The sequence below is a fragment of the Eucalyptus grandis genome, chromosome 1 (genome assembly GCF_016545825.1).
Source record: "Eucalyptus grandis isolate ANBG69807.140 chromosome 1, ASM1654582v1, whole genome shotgun sequence".
NCBI lineage: Eukaryota > Viridiplantae > Streptophyta > Magnoliopsida > Myrtales > Myrtaceae > Eucalyptus > Eucalyptus grandis.
This window is the reverse complement of record NC_052612.1, coordinates 97,335-125,102: the sequence shown is the minus strand read 5'-3', so window position 1 is coordinate 125,102 and position 27,768 is coordinate 97,335. Positions and strand designations below refer to the sequence as shown.

Sequence of the window (27,768 nt, the reverse complement as noted above, 5' to 3'; positions counted from 1 at the left end):
TTTTAAAAGGGTGTTCATCCAAAGTAGTCTATTCATCGGGAAATAATGGTTAAATATCACTTGGCATTTCGTTTTCTTTTTTGACTTGATATTAGGTTGAACCATTTGATCCTACGTCCACTGTGATTTTCAACTGTTATATCATTTGGCATAGAAAAAGAGTCAATTAAGTAATATCTGCAAGGAACTAATGAACTGAATCCTTATTCACTCATGGGTAGGATTAGGACATCTGAGATTGCTGTTCGGAAAGCGACAACGCATTGCCGGCAACAACTTCAGTCTTTGGACCAGGAGTAGGCCTCACAATCGGGTCCATTCACCGCATTTGGAGATCGCAATCAAAGACAGCCTTAGAAAATTTGGGCCGAGAGACGGGCCTTTTTGAAAAAAGGGCCCGGTCGGGTCATCGCGGGAGGTCTCTTGGCCCAAACTGCTGGCCCGGCCACATTCAAAACCCAAAAAGGACCGAGCGTGAGCTCACAAATGTGAAGAATTTCACTTGAGTGAGAAAGCTCAGACCTCCACAAGAGAGGATGCAAGGTGACGCAAAATCCTTCTTTTAATGACGCAAATGGATGATCAACAAAGAAAGGAAAATAATAAAAAAGAAAGGGAAATTTCTAAACCACATTTATGTGGAATGGACCTAAAATCCAACATATGTATTACGTTGGAAGATATAGAACAGCTCTAGGAGAACACTACTGTAACAGCAGGACCTTTTGGCATGCTACCACATAGTCTTGTTAGGTCCTTGCACGTAATACAGAGACGCGTAAGTGACTTGAATACGCGCCTTCGAGTACCAAATTTTTAAATTAGAATTTCCATATGACAGTACAGTTCAAGGTCTAGGATTCAAGAGTCATGTTGTTTGGGACTCCTCCCCAATCTTAGTCCCTTCATCAAGTTACTTGCAAAGCTTCTGAATCTATTAATGAGGGCAGCTAATTCGATATCCTCTTCATGTTGAGTTGCGTCAGGATACGTGAGCAAGCTGATGTAGGTCTCCATGTCATGAACCCACGAAGGGTTTCGCATGTCCAAGAACGAGCGCTGCCTGTGTTCAAGAGCTAACTCAACACCCACATGAGCATAAAACGAGCAGCTCCATGGAGATTCAGCACATGTCTTGCCCAAAAGCCTGAAATTCTCATTCAACAATACGCCAGGTAGTTTTGTCACCGGGTCATTACCATTCGCAATCCTCAGCACTTTGAGCCCCAACTCTTCACAACGTTTCTTGAAGCCCAAGTTGCCAACTCTTGGGCCTCCAAACGAGAAGACTGTCAGTGGTATATCTCGATGATCCCGTGTACCCACAATTCCAACCTCGGCGATATCATAAGCGAGAAGAAGAGCAAGTGCACTCCCCAAGCTGTGACCGGCCAATGTTATGCTTATCTCGTCCTCTTTGTGCTTGTTAACAAGTCGGGATACCTCGGATAGGAGCTGTTCACGACAACTCCCCAATCCGAACTTACCACTTCTCTCTTTCGATGTGTACATACTGAGGAACCCGGACTCCACCTTCACTTCTGGCCGACAGTTACGAGGGTCGAGTCGTGCTGGTGTAAGCGAGCTCATCAAGCTTGCAATCCACTCATAGTTCGTCACGGTTCCACGAAAGGCTATTAGCAAATCTCTCCTTCCAAGCTTCTTGACCACTTCATCGTCGGATGATATCGCGACGTATCCAACCCAACGGCCGCGAGGAACCCCATTTTGGATGGGGAAGTTTATGTCTGGGGTGGCGTAGATGTACTTGGTGACTTGGTAGCCAGAATCCTCCAAGCCAACCTGTCCAAGCATGTTCGCCTTCCCATATTTGCAGCTCAAGTGGCGTTTGGAGGTGGGGTCGAGATCAAAAGCCTTGTAACAGGCGTTGACAAAATCGGCGTAGCGGAGGATCTCGTGACGGAGAAGAGGGTGTAAGGGATTCAGGAGGTTCTCCCAGTGGGTGGAGCCTTGCAAATCTCTCCAGGTGCATGCATGTTGGGATAAGATCAAGGGGTCTGCAACTGCATTCAATTTAGGTGAAAAAGCAGAAGCTATAGGAGAATATGGCGTAGGAGGAGCCCGAGAAAGTTTCATGATTGGAGATTTATTGCCCAATGACTGACATCTGGCCATTATAATGTCCCATGAGAAAGCACCAAGATTCATACCTGGGTTGAGACTAGAGAGAGAGAGAGAGAGAGAGAGAGATCTGTTGGATAGATCCAGATCACGCATGCATGCTTTTATATATGAAGCCACTTTAAACAAGAAGTTGAGGATTTTGGTTAGACCAATAGCAAATGGACTCGAGGCAAAGGTAACGCTGCCTCTCGGTGGAAGTTTCTTGATTATAAAAATCAATCGAAGCCTTGTCAAAAAGAAGAGAAAATAAAATATATTATGTACTGAGACTACAGCCCTTCACTGGAGCTGGAAATGGACCGAATTAGTTCATTATTTGAGGCACAAAATGTTAGCAAAGTGACCCCACGATTGAAGAAGGTATCAAACCCGGGAGCAAACTTACGGGATCAGCGCCAGATGATTGAATCAGAGTGTGGATTCTGTGTTCTTTTATGAGATCAAGCAATTGTGTTACTTTATCAATGTCTTCTTGGATCTATGAAGAACTGATCAAGAAGAGAGAAAGAAAACTGCATTACAATCTAGAAGTATGAGGGACAAGTACGATGCTAATATTACATACACCCTCCAGAAAAATCTTATGTTGGACAAGTTCGGCGAGGAATTGACGGAGCTTTCAAAGTTGGAAGGGGTTATTTTATGTGGTCGGTTGGGTAAGGACCATTCTTGCGGGTCCCTTCTGAGTGTTTAAACGAAGACATGATGCTGAAAAGAACGCTACGAGGATACTTTTGAAATGTCTGTTGCCTCCCATGCAGTGGACAGCATAGGCATTCTCTTTGGTCGTGCAATCTATAGTCTATGCGCATGAGGATGCAGACGTAGCGGAGGGAATTGACAAAAGCATTCTTGTTCGTGGTGGAGAATATGTAACTAATAAAACGGTACGCAGTTTTCAGTTCCTTATTGCTTAAAATCTTTTATATTCATACCACTTGACCTATAGAATGGTCTTTTTAGAGTAGAGTTTTGTTACTTTCTCCGCTCATTAAGGCAGGTGGACATTCTAAACACATTCAATTTGGATGGCTCTTTGTCTTCGTCTCGATATGTTTGTGTGCTTAACGTTGTGAACGCACTTAGGGTTTTTTTTTTCTAAGAAAAGTAGCTGAGTGGAATCTTGCATGTTTGCCAAACATGTAAGGTGGTTGGACATTCCAAACACATTCAATTTGGATGGCTCGTCTCAATATGTTTTTGTGCATCATCATACATGCTAGCTAGCTTCAGTTCCAATGTAGGCTTCTAGCGTGCCTACCTTTCTATACTTTAACCATTTTTATTATTTATTCCTTTTATGATATACATCTAAATCAAACATCATTTTGCTCGCTCTTTTGTGATTTTAATAATGAATAGGAACTATTTGGTTCTTAACTTGACCGATTCTGACTTCCACAAAGTAAAAACTCACCACCTCTTGTTAAATTAAGTTCTTATCTTACGTGAAATAGTAATGATGTAATTAAGCTTTGATGTCTTTGAAAAGATGAAACTCCACAATTAAATTTATATGCTCCACTTAAAGAAGTTTATTTCAATAACACTTTTTTTTAATCTAGATAAAACATAAGAATATATTTTATCATTTCACTTGCTATGCAATGAAGATAAATATTAGATAAACTTCTTAAGACGAGAAAATACAATATTTTTTTAAAACCCAAATCCATTAATAGCCGGCTCACCATCTCGTTTTATCCAAAACAGAGAAATTATATATAGTCGATTGTGGGGGAGGGGGAACCTAGAGTCTTAGCCCTAGGCCGGAGGAGATTTCTCATTAATAAAGTAGTGATTTTGCACACATGTTGCTAAAGTTGTGCTGTGATTATTGCATACGTGTCCCTCATCTACATAAAGAAATCCATTTCATTTTCCTCCTCCGTCCACGGCATATGCCACAAGCTTATGAAGATTCTTCCCACGTCCCTTGTCCATTTTCAAGGAGGAACTTGATCGAACAATTAAAAAAGGGATTGAAATTGTTTGGTAAAAGAACATCCCAAGTGTCAAAACTTGGTATAATGGGACACTTAAGTGCCAAAAATCAGAAAAGTGATACTTAAGTACTACTTTATATATAAATGAGACACTTAAATGACACATTTGGCGAACTTTAGTTGAAATCCTATGTGGCAATTTTTTTATTAATTTTGTTTGTTTACGTGGCTTACCAAAAGGCTGACTCAGTAAAGAAACACAAAAATGACATTGTTTTGGCACAATTCAAATTTTAATATAAAAATTAATGAATTATTTTAAAAAAATTGGAGGAGGAAGATAAATAGTAGCTGGTGGCTAAGGGCTTAGCCCTCACCATCGCCGCCTCGCCGTCGGGAAGGTGGGGGAGGGTTGATTGAGGTCGTCGAGCCTTGGCTAGGAGCCAGCGAACCTAGCCAACTGGCAGCGAGGGCCTGCGAGCCTTCGTCCAGATCTGGGGTGAGAGTCATGGTCTTCCCTAGATTAAGCAAGGATCACTAACCCTCACCCAGCCGAGCCAAAGGCCATCGTCGGTTGGGGCCCGGCCAATCCTCCCCCACCTTCCTGGCGACGGTAGGGTGGCGGCGGAGGTGAGGGCTGAGCCCTCAACCGCCGACTGCTATTCATTTTCATCTTCCATTTTTCTTTTTAAATTATAAATTTGGTTTTAAATTAAATTTAATTAATTGTTATATTAATTATTTACTCAAGTTAGTAGCAAAATGGCATCGTTTTGGCACTTGTCTAGCCATGTTAGTGTGCAAAATGACATCATTTTGCACTTGGGTCGCCGAAAAAAGCCAGGTCAGTGTTTGGCCACGTCAGCGTTTGATTAGATTTTCTCGTCATTGACACTTAATTGATCTATTTTTGCTCTTATTTTGGCATTTAATTATCACTTTCCTAACTTTTAACACTTAAGTGTTAATTTGTGTCAAGTTTTGGTACTCCGAGTGTCCTTTACGAGAGTAGGCACTGCAATAATAAATATTATAGGTACCCTCTTTTGAGAGCCGACAGATCAACCCACTTTTATGTCAAAGAATTCCGAGTCGAGTTTCTAGGAAAAAAAATTTATTGTCTAGGATGGATGATTCTGATACTTCGCAAGGCAAAAATTAGAACACTGATTTAATGATAAAAAAATAAGTTAAATTGGATAAAGTCAAAAGAATGATTTAATTGCACTAATTTAATAAGTTTTAGGATTTGATTGTACTAAGACTCAATTGCACTTTTTTGACAAGTTTTAAAATTTCCTATGCACTTATTCCTTTTCTTTTTTTGGTTTGAAACTAGGGTGCGTTTGGTAACGTTTCGTTTAAAAATTGTTTCAGAAACAGAAATAGAAAATGTTTCGTTCTAGGGAACAATTTTTGAACAAAAAACGCGTTTGGTAAATCTGTTCCAGAAATATAAAAAGAATAGAAACACATTTGGTAAATTTGTATAATTTCTTTTAATTTTTTAATATTTTTATTTTATTTTTTCTATTTTTTTCTTATTTTCTTATTTTTATTTCTTTTTTTTTTTCTTTTGGCCGGTCGCCGGCCTCGGCCATGGCCGGCGACTAGCCGACGAGGGGCGGGCCCGGCCACGGCGAGGCTCGCCCGGCCACGGCGAGGTCGAGCGTCGTCGTAGTTGGGTGAGGCTCGGCCTCGCCTTGGCGGGCGAGCTGAGCTCGCCTAGATCCGGCGAGGCCGAACTCGCCCGGCGGACGGCGAGGCTCGGTCGCCGGGCCACCGCTAGGCGATGCCGACCAGCGGTGGCTCGAGGCCAAATTTGGGTGAGATCGAGCTTGCCCGGCCCGACGCGAGGTCGGCCTCGCCTGTCGGGTGAGCTCGAGCTCGCCCAGCCAAGGCGAGTCCGAGCTTCGCCAGGGGCCGGCGACGCTCGGCCTCACCGGGGGTCGGCGACGCTCCGGCGAGGTTGCCGGCCCTCGACGGCCGGTCGCCAGCTTTGGCCGAGGCGAGCTGACCGGCAAAGAAAAAGAAAGAAAAAGAAGAAGAAAAGAAGAAGAAAAAGAAAAGAAAAGAAAAGTGTTTCTAAATTTTGTTCCGTAAACAAGAAACAACTTTTTTGTTTCTTGTTTCTTTTCCAAATGTGTTTCTGGGAACAAAAAAATAAATTTGGAACAAAAACGCACCCAAACGCTGTTTGCTGTTCCTTTTTTGTTCTCAGGAACAAAAAAACAGAAAAAGTGTTTAGAAACAGAAAAAAGAAATAAAAACAAACGCCCCCTAAATATCTCATTTATATCTTATTATGCATGAGAAGTCAAAATAAATTATATGCTGAACAACAAAGTAGTACAACAAAGCACAAATTGTTGTGATAAGGATTATTTCATCTTATAAGAACATATTTGTCCTAGTATCAAAAGAGAACAAATGACAGCTGATCACGGAATTTTGCACCATCATCAATGATAAGCATACTCCACCATCTCATTCTCCAATAGCTACAACTTACCCAATGGGCCATGTTAGCCTACATTCAGTATCTCAATACCATCACCACACAGAAACACCAAAAAATAGGTTAAATAGGGTTACAAATCTAGATCTAGATCGGATGAGGCTGGACGAGCATAGAAACATCTCTAAGTAACTTCCAAATCTAATTCTAGATTAAAAGAAAAGAGCTTCTAGATCTAGATCTAGTTTGAGAGATGAGAGTTTCCAAACTTGGAGAAGTTGTAGAAACACTTCCAGTGCAACATGAACTCACTGTATTTCTTGTCGATTCTGTTGAACTTTTTGGTTTGGAGAATCTGAAGCAGCAGGTTGATTCCTAATGATAGGAGTAGAAAATACTCCTAACAAGCGAAGAAGAGCATTTACCAATGAGCAAAGAAAACCAAAAAAAAAGGACGAAAACAACAAAATGCTCCCAGATCAGATTAAGGGAGCTAAGAGTGGTAGGAAAAAGGGGAACCGCAAAGAGGTGAGTGAGGAGAGAATGGGATTAAGGTTATGTTCGATAACGTTTCTGTTTCTTCTAATTTCCGTTCTTTTGTTTAGGAACAAAAAAAGATCAGAAATTTGTTTGGTAACGTCAATTAATTTTTCTATTCCCTGGAATAGAAAAGTAACCGGTGAATAGATTTTGAACAAAAATTAGAAGTAGAAAAAAATAATTTATTGTTTTCGAGAACAATTTTTAGAAATAAGTTAATTCTCTCTTCTCTTCTCTTTTTTTTTTTTTTTTTTTTTTTATTTTCTTCTTCTTTGTCGACCACCACGCCCCGCTGTTGCTTGCCGACTGGCCGATCGCTGGTGTCGGCTAATCACTGCCATCGATCGACCAGCGACCATTAACAAATGCCAATTGCTACCGTCATCGTTGACCATTCACCGACCACTAGCTTGTTGTCCGCTGCTGCCGTCGCTCGCCAACCACCATCGCCATTGTTGCTTGTCGCCAGTCGTCGATTGCCATCGCTCGCCGCCATGGATGGCGGCAGTGGGTGGTGGCGCCGGGCAAAGGACAGGCTACGGTGGTTGACGGTCAACGGCAACGATAAGGAAGTATAAGAAAAAAATAAAAATAAAATTAAACATTACAAAAAATTTTGTGAATCGTATCATACACATTCCCATTATTTTTTCATTCCTAGAATATAAATTTTGTATAGTTACCAAACACGTTCTTTTACTAAGATTTATTCTTGGGGATAGAAATAGAAAAATATTATTTATGAAAAGAAATTGTTTTCCGAAATAGAAGCGCTATCAAATGGACACTAAGATTAGATAATTTTATTGAGGTTTTATAACTTGTTTAGTTCTTAACATGTTGGCAACTACAAATGATTACTAGATTGTTTGAAATTATCGACTATTTTAATAATTCACTAACGTTTACTTACGGTACTTATCAATGTCTTATACTAACTTTTTTAGAAAATTAGATTGTCCTACACATGAATTGCACTTCTAAAAGACGCTTTCGGAAATTGACTTATGGTGCGCTGATCACACAAACCTTCAAGAACAAAGGCATTCATATTCCTGATGACATCGAGGAGAAGATGATCAGCCTAAAATTTAAAGAGATACTACGCACAAAATGCATCAATAGGTTGTGAAGATTGGAGACGCAGACAATGAAAAATTCAATTAATTTTGAGATAAAAGTCGCAAGAGATGAGTATAGGCACGAAAAGGAAGGCACCTGTGCCTATATCAACTGCTGATAAGAAGAAAAAGGAGGAGGAAGAAAAGAGCTGAGGCGGCAATGGTTCAGGGGGAGCCTTCGAGAAGAATCGATGTAGAGGAAAGCATGTATGAAATTGCCGAACTGAAGGAGGATATCAAGGGCTTAAAGGACACAATCAAACCTTGACTACTAATATAGCTGAAAGATCAAACAGAAGAACGAGCATTTCATTTGAGAAGAACGTGCATTTCATTTAAATTAATAATAGCAAAACAACAAAGTTCAAAAGGAGCCCCAAGATAAGTTTGGCCTGTGGATGGTTGTGCACAAACTCGAAGGGGCCGAAGACAATAAGTGAAAGAAATGCCAACTGATAGTCGAAAAGAATGAGGAGATATTGTTGCACTAGGGTCCCCATCATCAGTGCTGCCTCAAGCAAACATCCGTAAAGATTTGAATGATCCTTCTTGGCAAGAGATACATATTTTGAAGGAGGAAAACACCGTTAGAAACAAAGATAAAAATAAAGGTAAAGTTGTTAATTTTTATTCTTAGGGATTGTTCACATAAGTTTGAGACTGTCTCAACCTCATGAGAAACCCTGCGAGATAAAAGACCCCCATCCAAAAAAGGCAAAACGGTTTGGCCTAGTGCCCTCAAAAGTCAAAGAAATATCTTGGATGATATGAGTATGCACAATCCAATTCACCTGGGTTATGAAAATGGGCCTGGTCCGTCGGCCAAACCCACCAAATGACTGTTGTGGCTCACCATGCAATTTGGAGGGAGTGAGTAGGTTGACTTATAATAACTTAATACCATGGTTCACTGTTCATATTTTTTTTCAGCTTGAGCGTGCAATGAAGAGGGGAAAAAAACAGTCAAAGAAGTAGACAAGAAGAGGAAGAGGCGGGAAGAGAGAGATGGGAATCTTACGAATAGGACGGCCTTTATTTATGCCACCAATGTTCTATCTTCTATTAGTTTGTAACAGTACTCATTTCACATTTTTGTCCATTATATTAAGAATTTAGCATAATGAACTTGAAGGGAATATGCTTTCTTATTGGAAGAACATGAAAATAACGTTTATGCGACGACAAAAAGAATGACAATAACAGAATGATCTATCAATTTCCATATGCTCCACATGACCCTAATATTCATAGCCAGCGATCTTCTGGTCATGGGATCCGCAATGTTCACCATCCACTTCATGCTTCCTATCGTGATCGCTGACAAGATACTTCTTGTTGATACATTTGCACCTTCAATAGCTTTCCAAATGGCAAAATCCCGTCCAAAAAAAGAAACTTCGATTGTTAAACTTGACTTGAACTTCTAACAATTGCTTATAAAAAGGAAAGGCCTAAACAATTGACAAACACAGATTGTCACCCGTTGTGGAGCCTCTAAAACTTATTATAGAGGCCGAAAGGACCACTTATTTTAAATTCTTTAGGGTTGGAAATACGACCAAACCCCCCATAATTACATGTTAAGGCGAGGCCATTCTCTTTAGCTTTTTCAACTATTTTTGTTATATACGGTGCATTTGGAACTTGCATTGGGAATGGGCTTTGGACACCCAGAGCCTACAAAATGTTGGGTGTTTGGAAGAGATTTATAAATCCCATTAGGGGAAAGGTAGCTTTTTGAAAGCTGAAAAAAAGTTGATCTCGCGAATATTCCTTTTATTATGCATATGTCAATCAAACGTCAATTTATTCACTTTTTTGTCATTTTAATGATAAATGGTAACTGTCATTTTTATAATACGATCAATTCTGATTTACACAAGGAATAACTCACCGCGTAAGTTCAACTTAAGTGAAACGGTAATTAAATACTTTACTTTTGTTGTCTTAAAAAAAGATGAAACTTCACACATTAAATTCAAAATGCTTTACTCATAAAAAGTTATTTAAAAAACAATCTTTTTTTTTTTTAATATCTAAGAAAAAAAAGTATGCTTTATCATTGCACTTTAACAGAAAAAGAGTTACCTCTTTCGTATGTTTCGAAATCATGCTATATCATTTACCCATAGCTAGTTAATACGACATACACGCCTCACATATAATATATGCTTTAATTATTCAATTTGATTATAATTTTCTTAATGCCACAATACATAAGTGAGGCATTAGCCTACAACCTATTTGTTGAGGGTCAAGTAACTACCTTGTGGAAACTTCCTCCAACTAATCTTTTGATTAGCAGATCGTAAATATCGACGTCACCCATATTTATATTTTGTCAAGTTTATATATTGGTAATATCCATAACTCGTAAACTGCTGATAGCAATTGAAGTTGAGAGCAAAGGAATTTTAGCAGCATACATCATACTTCAGGTCACTGTTTTTCTTCTATGAAAGCAACTGGCAACTGACACTTCACTAGCACATTCACCAGATAGCAAGTTTCCTAATTCAAATAATTCATCGAGGAGAGGCAATTTTCTTAGTTCTATATAGAAGAAATCAGATGACTGGAATCTGCACGGATAATTCTTTTGAAGTGTGTGAAGCTTACTTCCAGAAATCCTCTAGGTCAACTTGTGTACTTACCAGGAATGACATGGCTTCGTCCAGAGGTCTTGAAAGCAAACACTGCGGCCTATGGACATAAAAACCCATGTCTTCGTTGGTCTGACAAACGTTCCCCACAAGACTTGCCAATTCATAAATTAGAGTCTTGAGCAGCCAATATGTTTTGCAGAGCATTGTGGCATCTGGTATACATATACTCAGTCAAAATGATAGCAACATACCACAATCCCATTGAGAAGGAAAAAACGCATGCAAGTACCTCCAAGGAAGATGGTCAAGAAACATTGAAGGGGAGACCACAAAATCTTTGAAAGTCTCTCTGTCTGCTATATATGCTTTAAATTTCTGTGGCATCTCGTTGATTGTCAAAGCTTTCCAAATGGGAGAGAGCAAGCTCCTCTTGTCAGGCACTATATGGACAATGAGACCTGGTAGAAACATCTCTTTTGGATCATCAGCTGAAACATGGTTAGAATTTGGGACGGTCTCCATGAATTCAGTCACAGGATCATCCAATGAATTTGCAATTGAAATCTCATCTTTAAAAGGGCTGGTGAGATTGTCCTGCTCAACATCAACAACCATTTCCTCCACAACTGGCCTGCCTAAGAGGAACAAATCACTGAAACGTTCCTCCTTTCCTGCAACAAACTGATCATGTATGATTGAAAAAAATAAAACAAAAAGAATTGATATTTATACTGAATTCAAACTGCACTGATTAGTTATGCTATTGTTAACAGGAACCACCTCAGTTTTCGGATTTATGTCTAAAATAAGTAATCAGTGCTCCACTTCAAGCTCAACAAGGAATGCACAAAGGATATACCATGAACTAAGAACTTCTGGTTTAGATTGGAGTTCACACATGTGACTCTGCAATGTAGTAAAACTTTAACAATCAGTTTCAATTATTTTTCTGTCAATTATCACATATTTTTTGGCGAACAACATATGCTAATCTTGAGTAATCATGTTTGCTGCTCATTTGTTTCCTTTGAATCAGCAATTCTTGAATGAATATGGCATATTACAAGCATCGGGGTTAAGGACGAATAGTTCAGCTGGGCTACTATTAGAGTTCACAGAAACAAAAGAACAGCTTTTGCTTTATTCCTATCCTCCAACAATTTCTTACTAGTAGGAACTTCAGGATTTCGAGAAAGGGGAAGTAAAGACAGTGTTAAGAGACAATTACAGTTCATTTTCTTTTTTGCACCATAGCACCAAATCTTCATGCTCCTCATGTTGAATTTAGCGGAGTCCTAAGACAATCCTCTATAGAACAGTCTCCCCTTAGACCCTCTCAACACATAGTTCTCACTCCTTCTCAAAGAAATAAACCAATTGCCTTAAGGATCTCTCCCAGAACTATAAATTCACGGATTTTAAAACCAAATTAAGGGTAATAAGATAGGAGAGATACAGCAACAGTGCCATGTCCTATTCATGTTGACACCACATAGTTTTGAAGGATGAAAGAACCATACCTTTATCCTTATTAGAATATTGGTCCCCACCAACATTTTGACCATATTCTCCAGATGAGACTGGATCAGAGTTAAATACTGAGCCAGGAGCCAGTTTTTTAATTCCCCATGATTGATACTGGCCAAGATATAAAAATCGACGGGCAAGTCTATAGATCAATGCTGTATCAGTTTTTGAATCTTGAGAAAGTGTCATAATGGCAGCTGCACGAAGTCGGAGGATCGATCCCACTGAAAGGCGCGCAGAAAATTCATTGTTGTATACAATGCTGTAAAAAGCTCAAACCCTCAAAACAGAAAGTCAAAGGAAAACAAAGAAACATGTTTTGCAGATTATGAGATTACCTTGTCACAAAATCTGAACAGGCTTCTGCCACCACTGAATCAACACATGGAAGGCTTCCATATGCATACACATGGAGATTTGGATAGTGATTATACAGCTGCAGTATGAACAGGAGTTATCAGCAAAATCTGATGACTCTCATCTCTTTTTAAAACACTACACAATATGTATTCTAACCAACCCATATTTATATTTTCTTTGGCTCCAAACCTAGATAAAAGGGGAGACAAATCAGGTGATAGTGAAGACCCATCACAAATATGTGAAAAAAACAAGTATCATCTTCTCATGGGAAAGACACCCCTATAACACATTAAATACTTGCACTTTGCCACATAAAACAGTATGTCCCCCCTCACTCATTAGTCAAGGAAATTGCACCAAACAAATCACCAAATACTATGAATGCTTTTTAAGTCCTAGGATTTCCTAATTTTTAATTTCATTTCATCAATGCCTTGTATAAGTAATCAACTATATCAAAACATCCACACGTGTTAAATTCCACAAAACTGAGCCAAGCACCACATTATTCAATAGGGTTAATACCCTAAAAAACTCCAAACTGGTATACATGTAACAAATTTATCTCAAACTAATTTTTTGACCACGAAAAACTCCAAATCGGTATACTTGTGACAACTTTATCCTAAACTAATTTATTCAATCATCAAAAACCCTAAATTGGTACATTTGTGACAAATATATCATCCATTAAATTGAATTAATACCACAAAAAATCACAAAAATTGTATAACTGTAACAAATGGAGAGTAAAATCGCAAATTGATATAAATTAGTTTGATAGTAAAATTTAATTAAAACTAACATAGGGTAAATTTGTTACAAGTGTACCAGTTTGGAGTAAATTTATCAAATGTGTACCGGTTTAGGATTTTTGATGGTAAAAAAATTAGTATAGGGTAAATTTGTCACAAGTGTACTGGTTTTGGATTTTTTAGAGTATTAACCCTATTCAATAAATAGTCTATGCTTTGTCAAGAGGCATCACATCACTCCAAAATGATACGCTAACTGACACAAACTTTCATTTTCAAGTACCATTAAAAGCAAAAGTGATGTAGGCCATGCATTTATAAAATATGGCTCGTGTATGTTGATCTAATCTATCTAGAGGTAAGTAAATAGGTCAGTCATTTAATTTAGCCCTCTTTACATAAGTTGATTCATGCGTTTTAGCAATAAGACAGCATAAGGGGACATTTGTCAATATGGTATATACCGATCATGTAACTTCTATAAATGTGTGTTTCCTTGTTTGTCATATATATGATATGTGCACTCATGTCGACACACATAATTTTCTGTCTAATTCCTACTCTCTATTGTCACATGGTATCAAAATGAGGTTCTGATCCCACAACCTGCAGGTTATGGGAAGTTGTTCAGGATTTTGTCTAAGTGCAGTCATTCTAACCATTCTCTATTCTTCTAACATTATGACATGCGACACATGCCTCTAGTAGCATGTTTTAAGGAAATTTCCATCGCATGATATAGTTGGAATCACTCAGCTTAAAGCCATCTAGATTCAAAATTCCAAACCAAAGATTTGGTGCCTCTAAAGTATATGTTGAGATCGATGAATCTGAATGTGGTATCTATATATCTCAGAAAATACATGTACTAGATATTTTACGGGAGACTGGACTACTTAAATTGAAGCCTGTTGCTGCTCCAATGGCTCCAAATGTTAGGTTATTACCAGGAGAGGGGAAGCCTTTCTCTAATCTGGGTAGTACCACAGGCTGGTCGATTAGCTGAAATAAATCAGTGTTACAAGATCAGACATATCTTTTGTTGTAAGTTTTGAGTCAAGTCTTGGACTCACCAAGTAAAACTCTTTGGAATGTAGAGAGCTGAATTGTTGTATGTTAAATGTGCAATCGAGAGAGGCTGCCAGAGAATTGTTATATTAAGATATAGGCCATGCTCAAGTGATTGGTCACATTGATGCTGACAGGGTTGATTCAATGTCTGATCATAGATCTACTATCAGTTAGTGTGTTATCTGGAGGAAATTTGATCTCTTGGAAGAGCAAGAAACAGAATGTTGTAACTCATTTCAATGAAGATGCTGAGTATAGAGCTATGGCTATAACCACTTGTGAATTAAATTGGTCGAAACATTTTTCGAATTAGTTGGGCATGACACAAACTCAACTGATGAAGCTATTCTGTGATAATTACTACTTAGGCAGCTATGTACATTGCTTCAAATCCTGTTTTACATAGAAGGACCAAGAAAAAGAGGGAACCACTTTGTTTGAAAAGTTACAATCTCGGGAAGTTATAGTAACATTAGTTAGGTCTGGTGGTCAAATAGCAGATATGTTCACTAACATGCTTAATGGTCCCTGAGTAGAGCAAGTATTTAACAAGCTGACATAAATGAAATCTGTGCCCTACAGCTCAAGGGGTAGTATGAGAAATAGGACATAGCTTGAAGGTAACTCATGAATATGATATATACAGATTATGTAATATTCTATAATGGCAATGTGTAAATAAAATGTAGTATAAGAGATTTTGTGGGTCCATTGCTAAATATTTTAAAAGCTTAAGCTGTTAGATGAATGCGTGATTTATTATTTAAATATTCTAGCACTCCCCCTCATGCTTAATCTGGTCTTCTGCCTAGTACTAAGCGTGGAAATTTAATCGGGAAGACAAAATGGGGCCTAAAAAGATTTGAATTCAAGACCTCTAACTTTGATATTATGTGAGATTTTGTGGGACCATTGCTAACTATTCTAAAAGCTTGAGTTATTAGATGAAGGCATGGTTTATTACTTAAATATTCTAACATAGTACACATGGTTAATCCTTCGTAATTCTATACTCTATCAATATAATATGTATGAGCCATCTACTTTCATATGCAATCTCTTCAGCATGATTGGAAACAGAATGGGTAAAGCAGTATGAGAGCCAAACAAATAACTTAGTGGAATGTCTTACTCGAAGGCCTAGCATTGCAGCGATGGCACCTCCAAGTGAGTGCCCCACTATCCGTAATTTGTAACCATCACACTCGCATCCTGGACCCATCAATGAGGACAGATAGCTCCTCAATGCGGGCTCCTCGTCTCCTGGTTCACAAATAATGCATGAAAGAAAGGACAAGTTAAATTTATTTTCATATGATTCTTCAATGGAAAAAAAGAACCAGACAAAATTTTGAGTCATCTTTAGGATAGAAGAAATTATTATTCAGCACATACAAGAATGAAATACCGTCACACTTCTTTATGAGAAATGAATTGCAGGAAAACCCCTTGGCTAATCTATGGCCAACATCTTGTTTTCCATGAAATCCATCCATCTTCAATGATTTTATACATAATGAGTACTCAGAAAACATTAAAAAAAATTTCCTGTCTCGAATAAAAAAGTTGACTGACAAACTCAACCTAATCCTTTGTAGGAAACTTTGGAAATCTGTCACAGAATTATAGGCAAAGGAGCTTTCTCGTGGTAGGAGTTGCAGATGACCAAGTACATAAAACAAGGAAAAAGACTTGGCTTACTTTCAGAGCATTTGGTCAGATTTTTAAGAAACACCTCATTGAGTCTAAGTCAGGACATAGCTCATGAAACACAACAGTTTGTCACTATGGAAATACAGTCACTGTGGATGATACGGTACAATTATGAAACTATTTATTGTTCTGTTGCTGCACATCAGATAGCCACAACTCCCCCACCCCGCAGATGCCTGCCCCAAATAGCTCTTAGTAGCAGTAACACAGCTAACCATCCAGTGCAGAATATTAGCAGAAAAAGAAAGTAAACTAACCACTGTTTCCACGATTTCCTTCAATTTGCAGAAAAAGTTCTCGTGCAGCCACAGCGATCCCAGAGTGCCCATAATGAGGGAAAGAGGTCTTGATGTTTTGCCTTATGTCAGAGCAAGGATGACTGCAGTTTCAGTTCAGCGTCAGCTTGTTTCACAAGAATGAGAGAAAGAAACCAAGATAGGTTTAGAGCAATCAACATTTTCCATTACAGGCAGAGATTTTGGACCCTAATAGATTTAGAAATATTACTATGGGGCCAAGGACAACCAGGAGTATGCTGTTAGTCTGAATAACGAAAAACCACATTTCATTTTGTGTTGTTGGGGGGGGGGTGGTTTGGTGAGGAGGGAGGGTAGACATGAACACTAAATCAATTGGAAGAAAAGAAAAATGCACGACATAGAGATATGCTTTATTGTCACATGATAATGTGTCTGCATGGGTAATATCGTGAGCGTAATTCCACAGTTATCTCTCCAGTTACGCAAACCATCACCAAGTCAAGCTCACTGTGTCCAAATTCTCAAAGGAAAATGGTGTATCCTTCCCACCTTGTCCATAAAGTAATGTGATATCAAATTCAGCAGAGTAGATCATGGGAACTCAGGGCATGGTGACAGATAGCCAAGTGACAGGTCACGTGGAGATGTGATGAGGTTTGGGGTTTTTGTTCAGATGCATGGATTTTCATCAGATGAGGCATTCTACAGGGCTTAGAAGGTTACCGCATGACATAAATGGCTGACTTCGAAATTACATAAGAGAGCTTTATGTATAGATCGTGGAGTGACTCCCAAACTCCTAACCACCTTATTGAAATCCACTACCAACTAATTCCTGAATTACTAAATCTATTTCATGTTTTGACAAGTATTAGTAGAATTGGATATACATAGTAGCAGTACTTTACTACTAAAAACCCAATAGTAGTAGTAGCATTAGTAGGATTGGGTAGACCGCTAAATACATCCAACGCTGCTAAATAAGTTCAGTAGTAGTACTTAATAGTTTTGGCAATATTGTTATACTACTAAATTTATCCAACACTACTAGATATTATTCATTACTTTTAGTATATTTTGGGCATATTTGGTTCATGAAAACAATTTCCATTTTCGTCTGCACAGAAAGTGAGAATGACAACAATTTTCATTTCTATTTTGTGTTATCTAAATGTATTTGATATAGGAAAAGCATTATATTCTAAAAGGTAACATTATTAAAACGTGTTTGGTAAATTTTTGAATCATCCCGATATCAATATGATGTACTAATTAACTTAGTGTTAATTCTTCTTACACTAATATATTCATCATACACGCATTAAACAATTTTTTTCACCAACAAAAATAAATTTTTAAAGCAACACCCGCAAATTATTAGTCCTGAGAAGTGTTAACTTATTATTCCCACACTAATGATTCAGATGATAGAAAAAGGGAAGTGTAAAAATTAATTTTATATAGTAAAAACCAAAAACAAACATAAAGATTTTAACGAGGAAACTTTCTCCAATATTCCAGAGAACTAAAACCATTTCACCCTCATGATGAAGGAAGCAAAAGCTTCAAAGCATACTCCTAAGGCTAATAACTCCCCTTTTATTTGCGTGCCCATGTGGACACCATGATCAGATGGTTTTGTGCTTCAGTCACCTAAAAGGACTAATTAATCTTTAGGCTTCAGAGCAGCATATTTTAAGCTCCAACTTTTTACAGAGACAGAGCACCCAGCTGAAGGTGAAGACCGAGTGAGCAAATGCAAAGGAGAATGGTGACTGACAAAAGTAGATCTGTGCAGAACTAAAGATGTGCAGTAAATTAATAATTGCAATGACAATTGGAGGCCCCGTGTTTTCAAATGAATTGAAAACACTGAAAAAAGTGATAAGTCTGCAAGCCTAAATTCCAAAACCCATGTTTTCAATTTTGAATCTCAAAAGTATATCCCTTGTGTTTAGTCCAAAAGAAAAGGAAAACAGAATTTTAGAGAATCTTCATCAGATAAACAGACCTTAGCAATTTAGGAATTAGCTGTCAAGTGGTTATTGGTTAAAGTAATTAAGGTTTTGTGGGTGTCTCTGTATGCTCCATAATTAGAGCTCTCTCATGCAATTCTGAAGTAAGCAATTTGCTGCATCACAATGCAAGCCGTTTGAGTCGTAACATAGTTGTTTTGGGTATTTTCCTCGCCTCCTATTGTGACCCTAAAATCTTCACAAGAGATAATGGACATTCTTCTTCATCGCCCCCAATCTTTTCCATTCTTTTTACAATGGTAATTACACTCCTCACATGAGAAATGCAAGTTATTCAGTCACATGCATTGGGAGGAGGGGTGGGGGTGGTTGTGCTTGCCTCATCAATCCATCCAAATCTTCTGCAGAGAGGGTGCATTCTCTGCATAAACCATCTGTTATGAGGTCTTCAGGTGTCTCAGTTCCACGAACAGCAATTACAACCGTCCTTGCATGATGGAGAACAACAATGAAATATGCAGCCTCACATTTTGCCTGGAAGATTTAAGAAAAGAAGAATAAATCACTTGATGGTAGGACACTGTGAACATGATATACAACAGTTAGGCAAAACAATTGAGCTAAACACCAAGCATAAGAAAAAAGAGGAACACCGCTTTTCTCCAAAGACTGGAATTTTTTCTTTAAACATGCAATCAAAATGCCAACACTAACATAACACACCAAATAAATCAAAGGCGCCTAGTTATGTTAAAATACCACAATAATGTGATTTCCTTGGTTAGACTTTGAGTATCCAAGTACTAAAAGTGCCAGAAGTCAAGAGCACAGCATACCATATGTTAAGGGGATTAATGCAAGGCAACCCATACCCTTTTCCATGCTCATAAATTGTTCTTTTGAGTATTGCCCGCAGAGCAAGCAGCCAAAGTTTCTTTAAGATGGTAATGAGTTGATACGACTAGAGGGAGGCTAGGTGAAGTCATATAACCAATGGACTAAGCACATTTATCTTGTCTAGCATAAACACACTATGCACTAGAAGTTGACGATGTTCGTCTTTCAGAGAATATCAAATCAGACAGCTAGAACAGGATATAAGAATCCATCAAACGAGCCCTACTTATTGACCACAGGCTTAGATGTTCTTGTCGCACTAGCATTAGCATAACCAGACCCCATTCTGTTAATTTTACTATGAGACATGAAAAACATATGCTGCTTCCCATATATGGAGCAGACGGTGTTCATTTTAATGTTATCGTGGAAATAAAATACTTTGTTGGGGGTGAGAATGAATTGGGAATATAACGAATGGAAGCAACTCAGCTGTTAAATAGCCTGATGTCAGTCCAACACCAGATGACACTTGTTGCTCCCACGATTGGTAGGTGACTGCCACCACGACTTTCACCATCATGTCATTGTCTCCACACAATGTGGTCTGGCTGCTGGCATTTGGTACTCTCAACTATCAACTAATCACTATTACCACCACAACCAGCTTAAACAGCTTTCACAAGAACAATTGACCAAATGCTGCCAGAATTAGGTCCAGCCAAGATTGTCACACCAGGTTTATTATTTATCAACCTGTGTTTCCCCTCATTGTAGGTTACCAAAACCCTAATCATTTATCCAAGTCTCCCACTGGCTGCCATCACCTCTGTTATTCCAAGAGTGGATGTTATAACCATTGGCACCAGTGAGCACTTAACCAGTCGGTCAGGTCCCCCTTCCCACTGAGGTCAACCAAACAATTAACCAGTCGGTCAGGTCCCCCTTCCCACGGAGGTCAACCAAACAATTAACCAGTCGGTCAGGTCCCCCTTCCCACTGAGGTCAACCAAACAATCCCAACAATTTTGGCCACTACCACACATAGCAAAAGAACAAATGCGTCCACCAAAATTGTTGGCTGGCCAACCGCACCCCTTCCTGTCCCAGCAACCTCTGCCACCAACATCTTGACTAGAGTTGGCACCACCATTACTGAGACCATCAAGGGAAATACTGTCTAGGTATGAGCACAGGGAATGCCCAAACCCGCCCTGTGCCCTGCGGGATAAGAAAGTAAAATCCATGGGCAAGATGCGCCCAGCTCTGCTCATAGCCATCTCTTTGACTCCTCTCTCTCTCTCTCTCTCTCTCTCTCTCTCCCTCTACACCCTACGTTGGGTTTAGGCAAATTCTAAGCTAGTAGCTCCCTCACCCTCACTTCTACAAGAATGCCTAAATTTAAATCTGCATGCGCTGCCCCCTCATTCTCTCTCCTTTGCTGTCATCCAAGTTCCTTTCTCACACGTTTTAATTTGCAACTGGATTACATCCTCAGAATTGCTTGTAACTTTTTTAATATTGCAATTATCTCCATCACCACCAGTTGTGTAAGTCCACTAATCACCACCATCCCCATGGGGCAGCGAATTGGTATTGAGCTCTCTCTCTCTCTCTCTCTCTCTCTCTCTAAGGCCACTCATCAACACAGTGCCACTATCCCCATAGTGCCTCGAATTGGTATTGAGCTCTCCCTCTGCCTTTGATTCGGAAACTCAACTTTAAGCTTGGGAAGCAATGCCCACAGAGATGGAGAGTGATTCCCCACCCTATGGGACAGTGATGTGGCATGATTTTCTCCACAAGGTGAGGACTCCAGTTGCAGTCCCAGCCTGAGCCATGCCCATCCCTCACTGTCAAGTTTTGGAGGAAATCTTCACTTGTATTACTTCATAAGCATGATAATGAGCCTCTAAATGGACTTTAGCTGGTGGTGGAAACCAAATTTTAAAAGAAAAGGCAGACCGGGCGTAGAAGCAAGAAAATTTAATACTGCAGAGAATAATTCAGCTATGTAATGACATCATGCAACATATCCAAGTTCCTTATTCATGCATTTTAATTCGTAATTGGTACAAATCCTCAGAATGTAACAGTCTCACTAAGTATAATAGACTTGGTATTGACAAATAAGACTTGAGTTTGTGCTTCGTGTACTTCCTCATTATCAAATGGCGACAGAACTCGATCAATCACTGCAACAGTAGACGTAAAAATAACACAGGGAACTGTGTGGTCTTCTTCCCTTAGTTACAAACTTGAGAGATTTATCCTAAGCAAATGAGGTATCAAAGATGCAATAGATTTGCATGAGTGAAATGGTATAGTTGTAATTTATTTTCAAGGACAAGAAATAACTTTTGAACTCATCACAAATACATATTAGGGAATTCCTTTCAGAAAACTCAAACTTCCCAGTTGCTAAATGTTTATCAGTTAAACTTACCAATGTATTTGAAGATTCCACTTTAACATGAATGTAGCTAAACTTTGTTTTGAGTAATAATGAGATTAGACTGCTCAATTACAGTTATTTGACTTATGAATTACAGGGATGCTTTCCTCCTTCCAAGAGAACGTTCCATCCTCCGTTCAATAAGCAATTCCCTGGGAAAAATGGCAGATCCACATGATCACCATGTTACCCGAGCGATTTTCCAATAACATGCATACCACAATAAAAACCCTGCTCCCTCTATGACATACCATGCAGGTGCTAATTGTCCATAAATTATTAACCTCATTAAGTACAGATTTCAAATTGAAATATATCTTCCTTGTTGCTGCAGACCTGACAATTCCAAAGTAGCTAAGCAGTTTAAACCAACTATTTTACCTTGGCAACCCAGCTCAATTTTGCCAAGCCCAATAAATTGAAGTTGGTGAAACAAAGCATTATCCTACTATAAATGGCAGCAGGTAAGGATCAGTTGCCATCCAAATCTGCCATAACTGAAGCAAAATGCTGTGTTGCATATCGACAAGTGTCTAGAGAAAATCCAAACTTCAACTCACCTATAATGGTCACATATATCTAGACATTCAATGGTAGTTGGGCAATCACAAATGTACAATTCCTATAATGGAGATATATGCTGCTTTCTTTTCACTAGCATCTTGCCAAAGTTATCTAGATCACTACTTGGTTCACTGAATTTTAAAGCATAGGAAACGATTGATAGATAGAATTCACTTGGCATTAGGCATTAAATCTCATCTTTCAGGTTTCATCAAAGCAAAAGGTAAAGGCTGGTAAGTGTCTTGGGTTAGATTTCTTCATAGTTCCTGGCTATCTTAGTGAAGACACCAGGTGGGATCTTGTAATCTTTGGCCCAAATAATTTGACCATGTCTTGTAATCTCTGGATGTCAAAATACATGACAATGTACATCCATAAAAGGTAGTAGATAACAAAAGAAAGTTTTTATGAACATATTTGGTGCAAAAAAATCAGAGGCCTGTCAAACTAACTTCACTTTTTGGTGTTTCCATTGTTCTTGCTTTCGTGTCCATACTTAATGTAGCCACCTTTAACTGGAAATGTGTGAAAGCAGCCAAGATTTTGTGTTTTGTCGGGGTTGTGACTTGTGCCCATGCCATGTTGATCTTCTTTTAGACCAAATAGAACCCATGGAGAGGAATACTACATGATTCAGACAAATTACACATACCTGACAGACACGGCCTTGGCGAAGTGCGCCAGGAGGCAGACCAACATACTTCAAGAAGGCAGCTGCATGACCACGCCACCAATTATCGCCATGAAGTTTTGGCCTCCTGGCAAGAATTAAGTTAAAGAGATGAACAGGTGAAACAAGACAACATTAGCCTTGGAGGTAAGAGGCACTATATCCTTAGGCATTAAAAGACAAATGAAATAAGAACCTGTTGCAGGACCAGGGAGTGAAGATCCCCTGCCTGTAGAGCCATGCACATGGAAAGATGAAGGGATTTCTTCCAAAATCGAGCAAAGGACCCTGCATAGTATGGTGATTAGAATTGAAGTGGACATAGCAATATTGATAGAGAGATGATTTAATAAACCAGAAGATCAAATACTGTGTAGGCAGCTTCAGCAAACTTATGAAGAATGGCGGCCTCCTCGATTTGTCCTCTAGGTGCATCCATTAGCTCTTCATGACGTTTTGATGGAAGACTGTTCCTCTGAAACAAAGCTAGGCCTGAATATTGTCATGCAAAATGATATCATTCATACAATGCAAATGTAAACTAAAAGAGAAACACAAAGACAATCACAAAAGTATAAGTAAAAAAACTGACAATCAGAAAAATTGTAAAAAAAAAAAAAAAATGACAATCAGAAAAATATGCGTGAAAGAAATAACCATCAGAAATGCAGAGTGGGGATGAAGTATATCAAGCATCTTTTATTCTCCATACAAGATTATAGAAAATGCAGCATAACTAAAACAAGAAAGTTTCCCACTAGTGGAATAAGCATATAAGTATATGCACAAAAAAGGTACTGACAAGAACTACAATATGCAATGCCCAAAGACCTCTTAAATTACTTAAAAACCAGAATTGACGAAAGATGGGTTGGGACAGTGGATGAACCCACATATAATCATCAAAGAGTAGAAGTATGCAAGTTCATAACTAAAATGAGAAAATTCCCACCAGTGGAATAAGCATATAAGTATATGCACAAAATGTTACTGACAAGAGCTATATGAAATGCCCAAAGACCTCTTAAATTATTTTAAAACCAGAATTGACGAAATACGGGTTGGGACAGTGGATGAACCCTCATATAATCATCAAAGAGTAGAAGTATGCAAGTTCACAATTGCATGCCCCAAAGCAACTGTAGGCGTTGCCTATAATCTTAAATTCTCTATATATAAACCCTTTGAAGTCCTCAACATATTTGAAGTAATCCTAGACAAGAGCTAAACCATTAAAAGAGTTATTTTTTACAATTTTGGAAGAGCTAATCTCAAAATTCAGGTCATCTTCAGTCTCCATCTGATTGTGCCAGTTCCCTATTATGCTACTTCCACCCTTTGCTCTGTTGCCGGGACTTCTATCATAAGTACATGAAACTGTGGGCATCACAGTTTAAGCTTTCAGCTCTGTTGGCAATGGTCAAGGATTGCAGGAGCAAATTTCCTAACCTAAGTATTCTAGAAGCACAGTGTCATATATGTTCCAGAATCAACACCAAAGCACATACTTTAAATTGCGAAGTATTAGAGCTCCAGAAAACCAACAAATTTTGACATCGTATGAAAAAGGATTGCCCAAAGCAAGTCTACTTTTTCATGAACATCAGGGTTCGCTCATTCATTCCATTGACCAAGAAATTTGAATAAACTAATCTGCAAACCTGCCAAAAGTTCCAGGTGGCCAGTGCCTGATGCACGATAGGCAACAAGATCCCCGAGTAGTCGTGCTACCGAATAAACTTCATCCTCCTCCATAACACTCCTGGAGAGAGAAGCATAGTGAAATAAGAAACCAATCATGCATGAACTAGGGGAATGGAAAATAAATTGGAGAAAAGCCTACAAGTATTTTACACGTCCAAGACAGCATAAAGCCTCGCGCATGCCATGATCAAATACCTCCCTATAATGGGCCTTCCATGCATTGTCCTCAGTTGAATAAAATGATCTCCACCTTAGAACATCGGAGCCCGTAAAACACTGAAGTAGTGCAACAAAACACACCATGACAATGAATAAAACCAGCATATTCCGCTTCCACGTGCTTGCTTTGGAGACAATCCCTACATTTTAATAGCCTTAAAAATTGAGTGAAGATTTGTGGATATGCAAAGCAGAAATCTTTAAATAACTACTAGTAGAAAATAGTCAGATGAACACAAACAAAAGGATGCCCTAGATACCCTTTCTAAGTCGTACTTCAATCAAGAATCAAACACAGAAAGGTTCCATCTAGATTTTACTTCTTTTTTCTCATGATCATAATGGCAAAAAGCAATATGCGATTATACTGCACAAGTTGATTCATAGACAAAAACTAATACCAAGAGGTCAAACAAAGGAAATAGGCATTTTATCTTCAACCAAACAATATTTCGTCAGTCTAGCGAGCAACAGCACTCAAAGACACTTTAAAAAATTGAATTGTGAAAAAAGAAAACTCAATCGTCGGAGATTTAAGCAAGATATTCCCTCACCTAAGACACAGTCACCTATAGTTTCGTCGTGGGAAGCAGACTTAATTATCTTGAGCAGAAGATAAGTTGCGCCCACAAATTGCACCACCATGACAACTGTTGCGAACCGGGTCCACCAAATCCATTTTTTATACCTCATCTGTCCATGCAGAAGAGAAAGGAAAGATTTAGAATTGCATGGAATGTGCCCACAATTGGGTGAAGTTGATCTCTTCAAATTGCAGGCTGCTTAAAATCTTTGTCACACTGGCTGGATAATGTAAAAAAAAGAAAAAAGAAAAATATAGCATACTTTAGTTTCTTATCAAGATTGGCATGCCCAAACATGAAGGCAACACAAGTGGGTTCTAACTTGAATTGCGAAAGACACAAAGTCAGACACTCATGGAATGGGATACTGGATATCTTCAAATAAATCATCTTCATAATGGAGCTCCGAAATATACGCAACCAGGACAGTTGGAAGAAATCTGCAAGAACATCTGGACCTATAGTCTTAAAGAACTCATTTCAACAAGTTTCCACGTACTCATATTGCATCTCACAAGCCATTCCAAAAGAAAGAAGTTCTTTTAGAGACCAAAATTTATTTCGTGTCTCTACTGAAGATTAAAGTACAGTGGTCCTTGCTTATAACAGGGTCTGGCACACTCCTGTAAATCAAGTTTGATTTCCCTTGCTTTACAACAGGCTCCCGGAAGCAAGTCCACGAGATTCAAGCATGCTAAACGGAATTTGACAGTTCCTTGAAATTCTATCTACGTAATTAAATCGAGACCAGGGAAGACCTCCAAAAACAAGTCAGCACATGTCATCCTAGATATCTCTCCACTGAAGAAGAACGTCAACCCAAAACGCAATTCGTCCAACAATCTTCCATAATAGTCTTCTATTTTCAAAAGGAGAAAACAGAAAAGGAAAGAGAGAAAGAAGCCTACGAGGTAAACAAATTGAAAGAATTCCGAGCAAATGAACCTGTATTCGAGCACCCGATAACGATAAAATTGCGGGCTGAGGTTAAAGACACGAGAGATAAAGGAACGAAGGAGTACCCGTCTCTGATGGCGAATGACGGCGTCGACGACGGCGCTCTCGGAAGACTCAACAACGGTCGTAGCCGTGGCTTGCTGGGCGATCCCCGTATGAACCATGGCGACGATCCTGACGGCGGCGGCCAAGGTGACCACCGCCAAAGGAAGCGTCCGGCGGGGGCCGCAGGGGGGGAAAGACAGGAGCAGGAAGCACCCGCCCAGGATCACCACCGCCGTGTTGGACACGCCCAGCACCATCGTCGAGTACCTCAGGCTCTTCACGCCCCACCGCCATCCCATTGCTCCTCCTCCTCCTCCTCCTCCTCCTCCAGCAGCTTCGATCGGCAACGTCGCTTCCTCCAGGATGGAACGATCGAAGGAGCAATGGAGAAGGAAAGTTGGACGGCGAGACGATGGTGGATCGAGAGAGCCTTTCTCTGTCTGCCTGCCTGTAGGCTGTAAGGCTTGGCGTAGAGAATAACGGTGAGGGGGGGCCCACCCAGTAAAACTGGTCTTTCTTGAACTCATTAATCATTTTACATTACGAATTTCCTACGGTCGACTTGGCTCGGCTTGGATCAATTAAAGTAAAGTAGCCATTCCTGATTTTCTCTTACTTCATTTTTCCTTTAAGCGACTTTTGATTTGATCGATACTAAAATCTCCACTTATTTTAATTCAAATTTTGCAAGTCTCGTGGAGCCTGACGAATGGGATTCCAACGCTTCCATAGAAAAGCCTCGATGATATTGTATATTATTTTCCTATTTCATAACAACTTGTTAGAATAAATAGCATCTGATCAATTTCGCACTTGATCTTGAGGAAGAATCTGCTCCTTTTTATTAGTAAAAAAGGGTTATTGCTTCAATCACTTTATATGGCAATTCTCTTATCATTTGAAGTTAGCATTATTAGAACTATTATCGGAGTCTTGTTTTGACAAATTATCTTGATTTTAATTTACATTCGATGAATAAAGTAGAAATCACTGGTTTTTATTATTCTACCCTACATCTACTAAAGAAAATTTCATTTTGTCCGACTAATTTTGCGCGTGTCTTGATCTACTTCTAAATCATTGAAGGTGACGTTGTGATTATTCTACAAAGTTCCTTTTCATGCTAACGACTTTTAAATTTTAAAGAACTTGATATGGAGAGCAAGACATAGATGGAGAAATTTGTCATTATATAATATTTAAAATATAAGATGAAAGATATATATATATATATATATATATATATATATAT

General features: G+C 38.9%; 2 protein-coding genes across 8 annotated transcripts; both read right to left on the bottom strand.

Annotated features, from left to right (window-relative positions):
* Nucleotides 1–861: 861 nt before the first annotated feature.
* Nucleotides 862–2,169, bottom strand: LOC104451398 (galactolipase DONGLE, chloroplastic-like). Its single transcript, XM_010066066.2, has one exon. It carries the CDS (start codon nucleotides 2,167–2,169, stop codon nucleotides 862–864), a length of 1,308 nt encoding a protein of 435 aa, XP_010064368.2.
* Nucleotides 2,170–9,224: 7,055 nt separating this feature from the next.
* LOC104442194 (diacylglycerol lipase-beta) lies at nucleotides 9,225–26,983 on the bottom strand. Of its 7 annotated transcripts, XR_005550481.1 has the most exons (15): nucleotides 26,537–26,979; nucleotides 25,485–25,623; nucleotides 24,851–25,070; nucleotides 24,669–24,769; nucleotides 23,378–23,499; nucleotides 23,204–23,295; nucleotides 22,990–23,095; nucleotides 18,861–19,015; nucleotides 16,503–16,624; nucleotides 15,665–15,795; nucleotides 12,682–12,779; nucleotides 12,337–12,605; nucleotides 11,106–11,487; nucleotides 10,865–11,028; nucleotides 9,225–9,569 (listed from the first exon to the last, which is right to left on the bottom strand). XR_005550481.1 is itself a non-coding variant. In XM_010055580.3 (14 exons), exons 1-14 carry the CDS (start codon nucleotides 26,813–26,815, stop codon nucleotides 10,977–10,979), a joined length of 2,268 nt encoding a protein of 755 aa, XP_010053882.2. In that variant the 5' UTR covers nucleotides 26,816–26,979; the 3' UTR covers nucleotides 10,545–10,976. The 7 variants fall into 7 exon arrangements, 6 of the variants coding, with proteins under 6 accessions (XP_010053882.2, XP_039167312.1, XP_039167317.1 ...); XM_010055580.3 differs by lacking the exon at nucleotides 9,225–9,569 and having other exon boundaries at nucleotides 10,545–11,028; XM_010055657.3 differs by lacking the exons at nucleotides 9,225–9,569; nucleotides 10,865–11,028 and having other exon boundaries at nucleotides 11,323–11,497; nucleotides 26,537–26,982.
* Between the last annotated feature and the right edge of the window lie 785 nt (nucleotides 26,984–27,768).

Bases quoted from the DNA above. Each gene is read 5' to 3' on its own strand.
- LOC104451398 (XM_010066066.2), bottom strand. From the start codon at position 2,169: ATGAATCTTGGTGCTTTCTCATGGGACATTATAATGGCCAGATGTCAG.
- LOC104442194 (XM_010055580.3), bottom strand. From the start codon at position 26,815: ATGGGATGGCGGTGGGGCGTGAAGAGCCTGAGGTACTCGACGATGGTG. The intron at 25,624-26,536 runs GTACTCCTTCGT...CTGCATGGACAG, and splicing joins TCATTCGCCATCAGAGACGG to ATGAGGTATAAAAAATGGAT. The intron at 19,016-22,989 runs GTATGTGTAATT...TAAATCTTCCAG, and splicing joins GCCAAGGCCGTGTCTGTCAG to GCAAAATGTGAGGCTGCATA.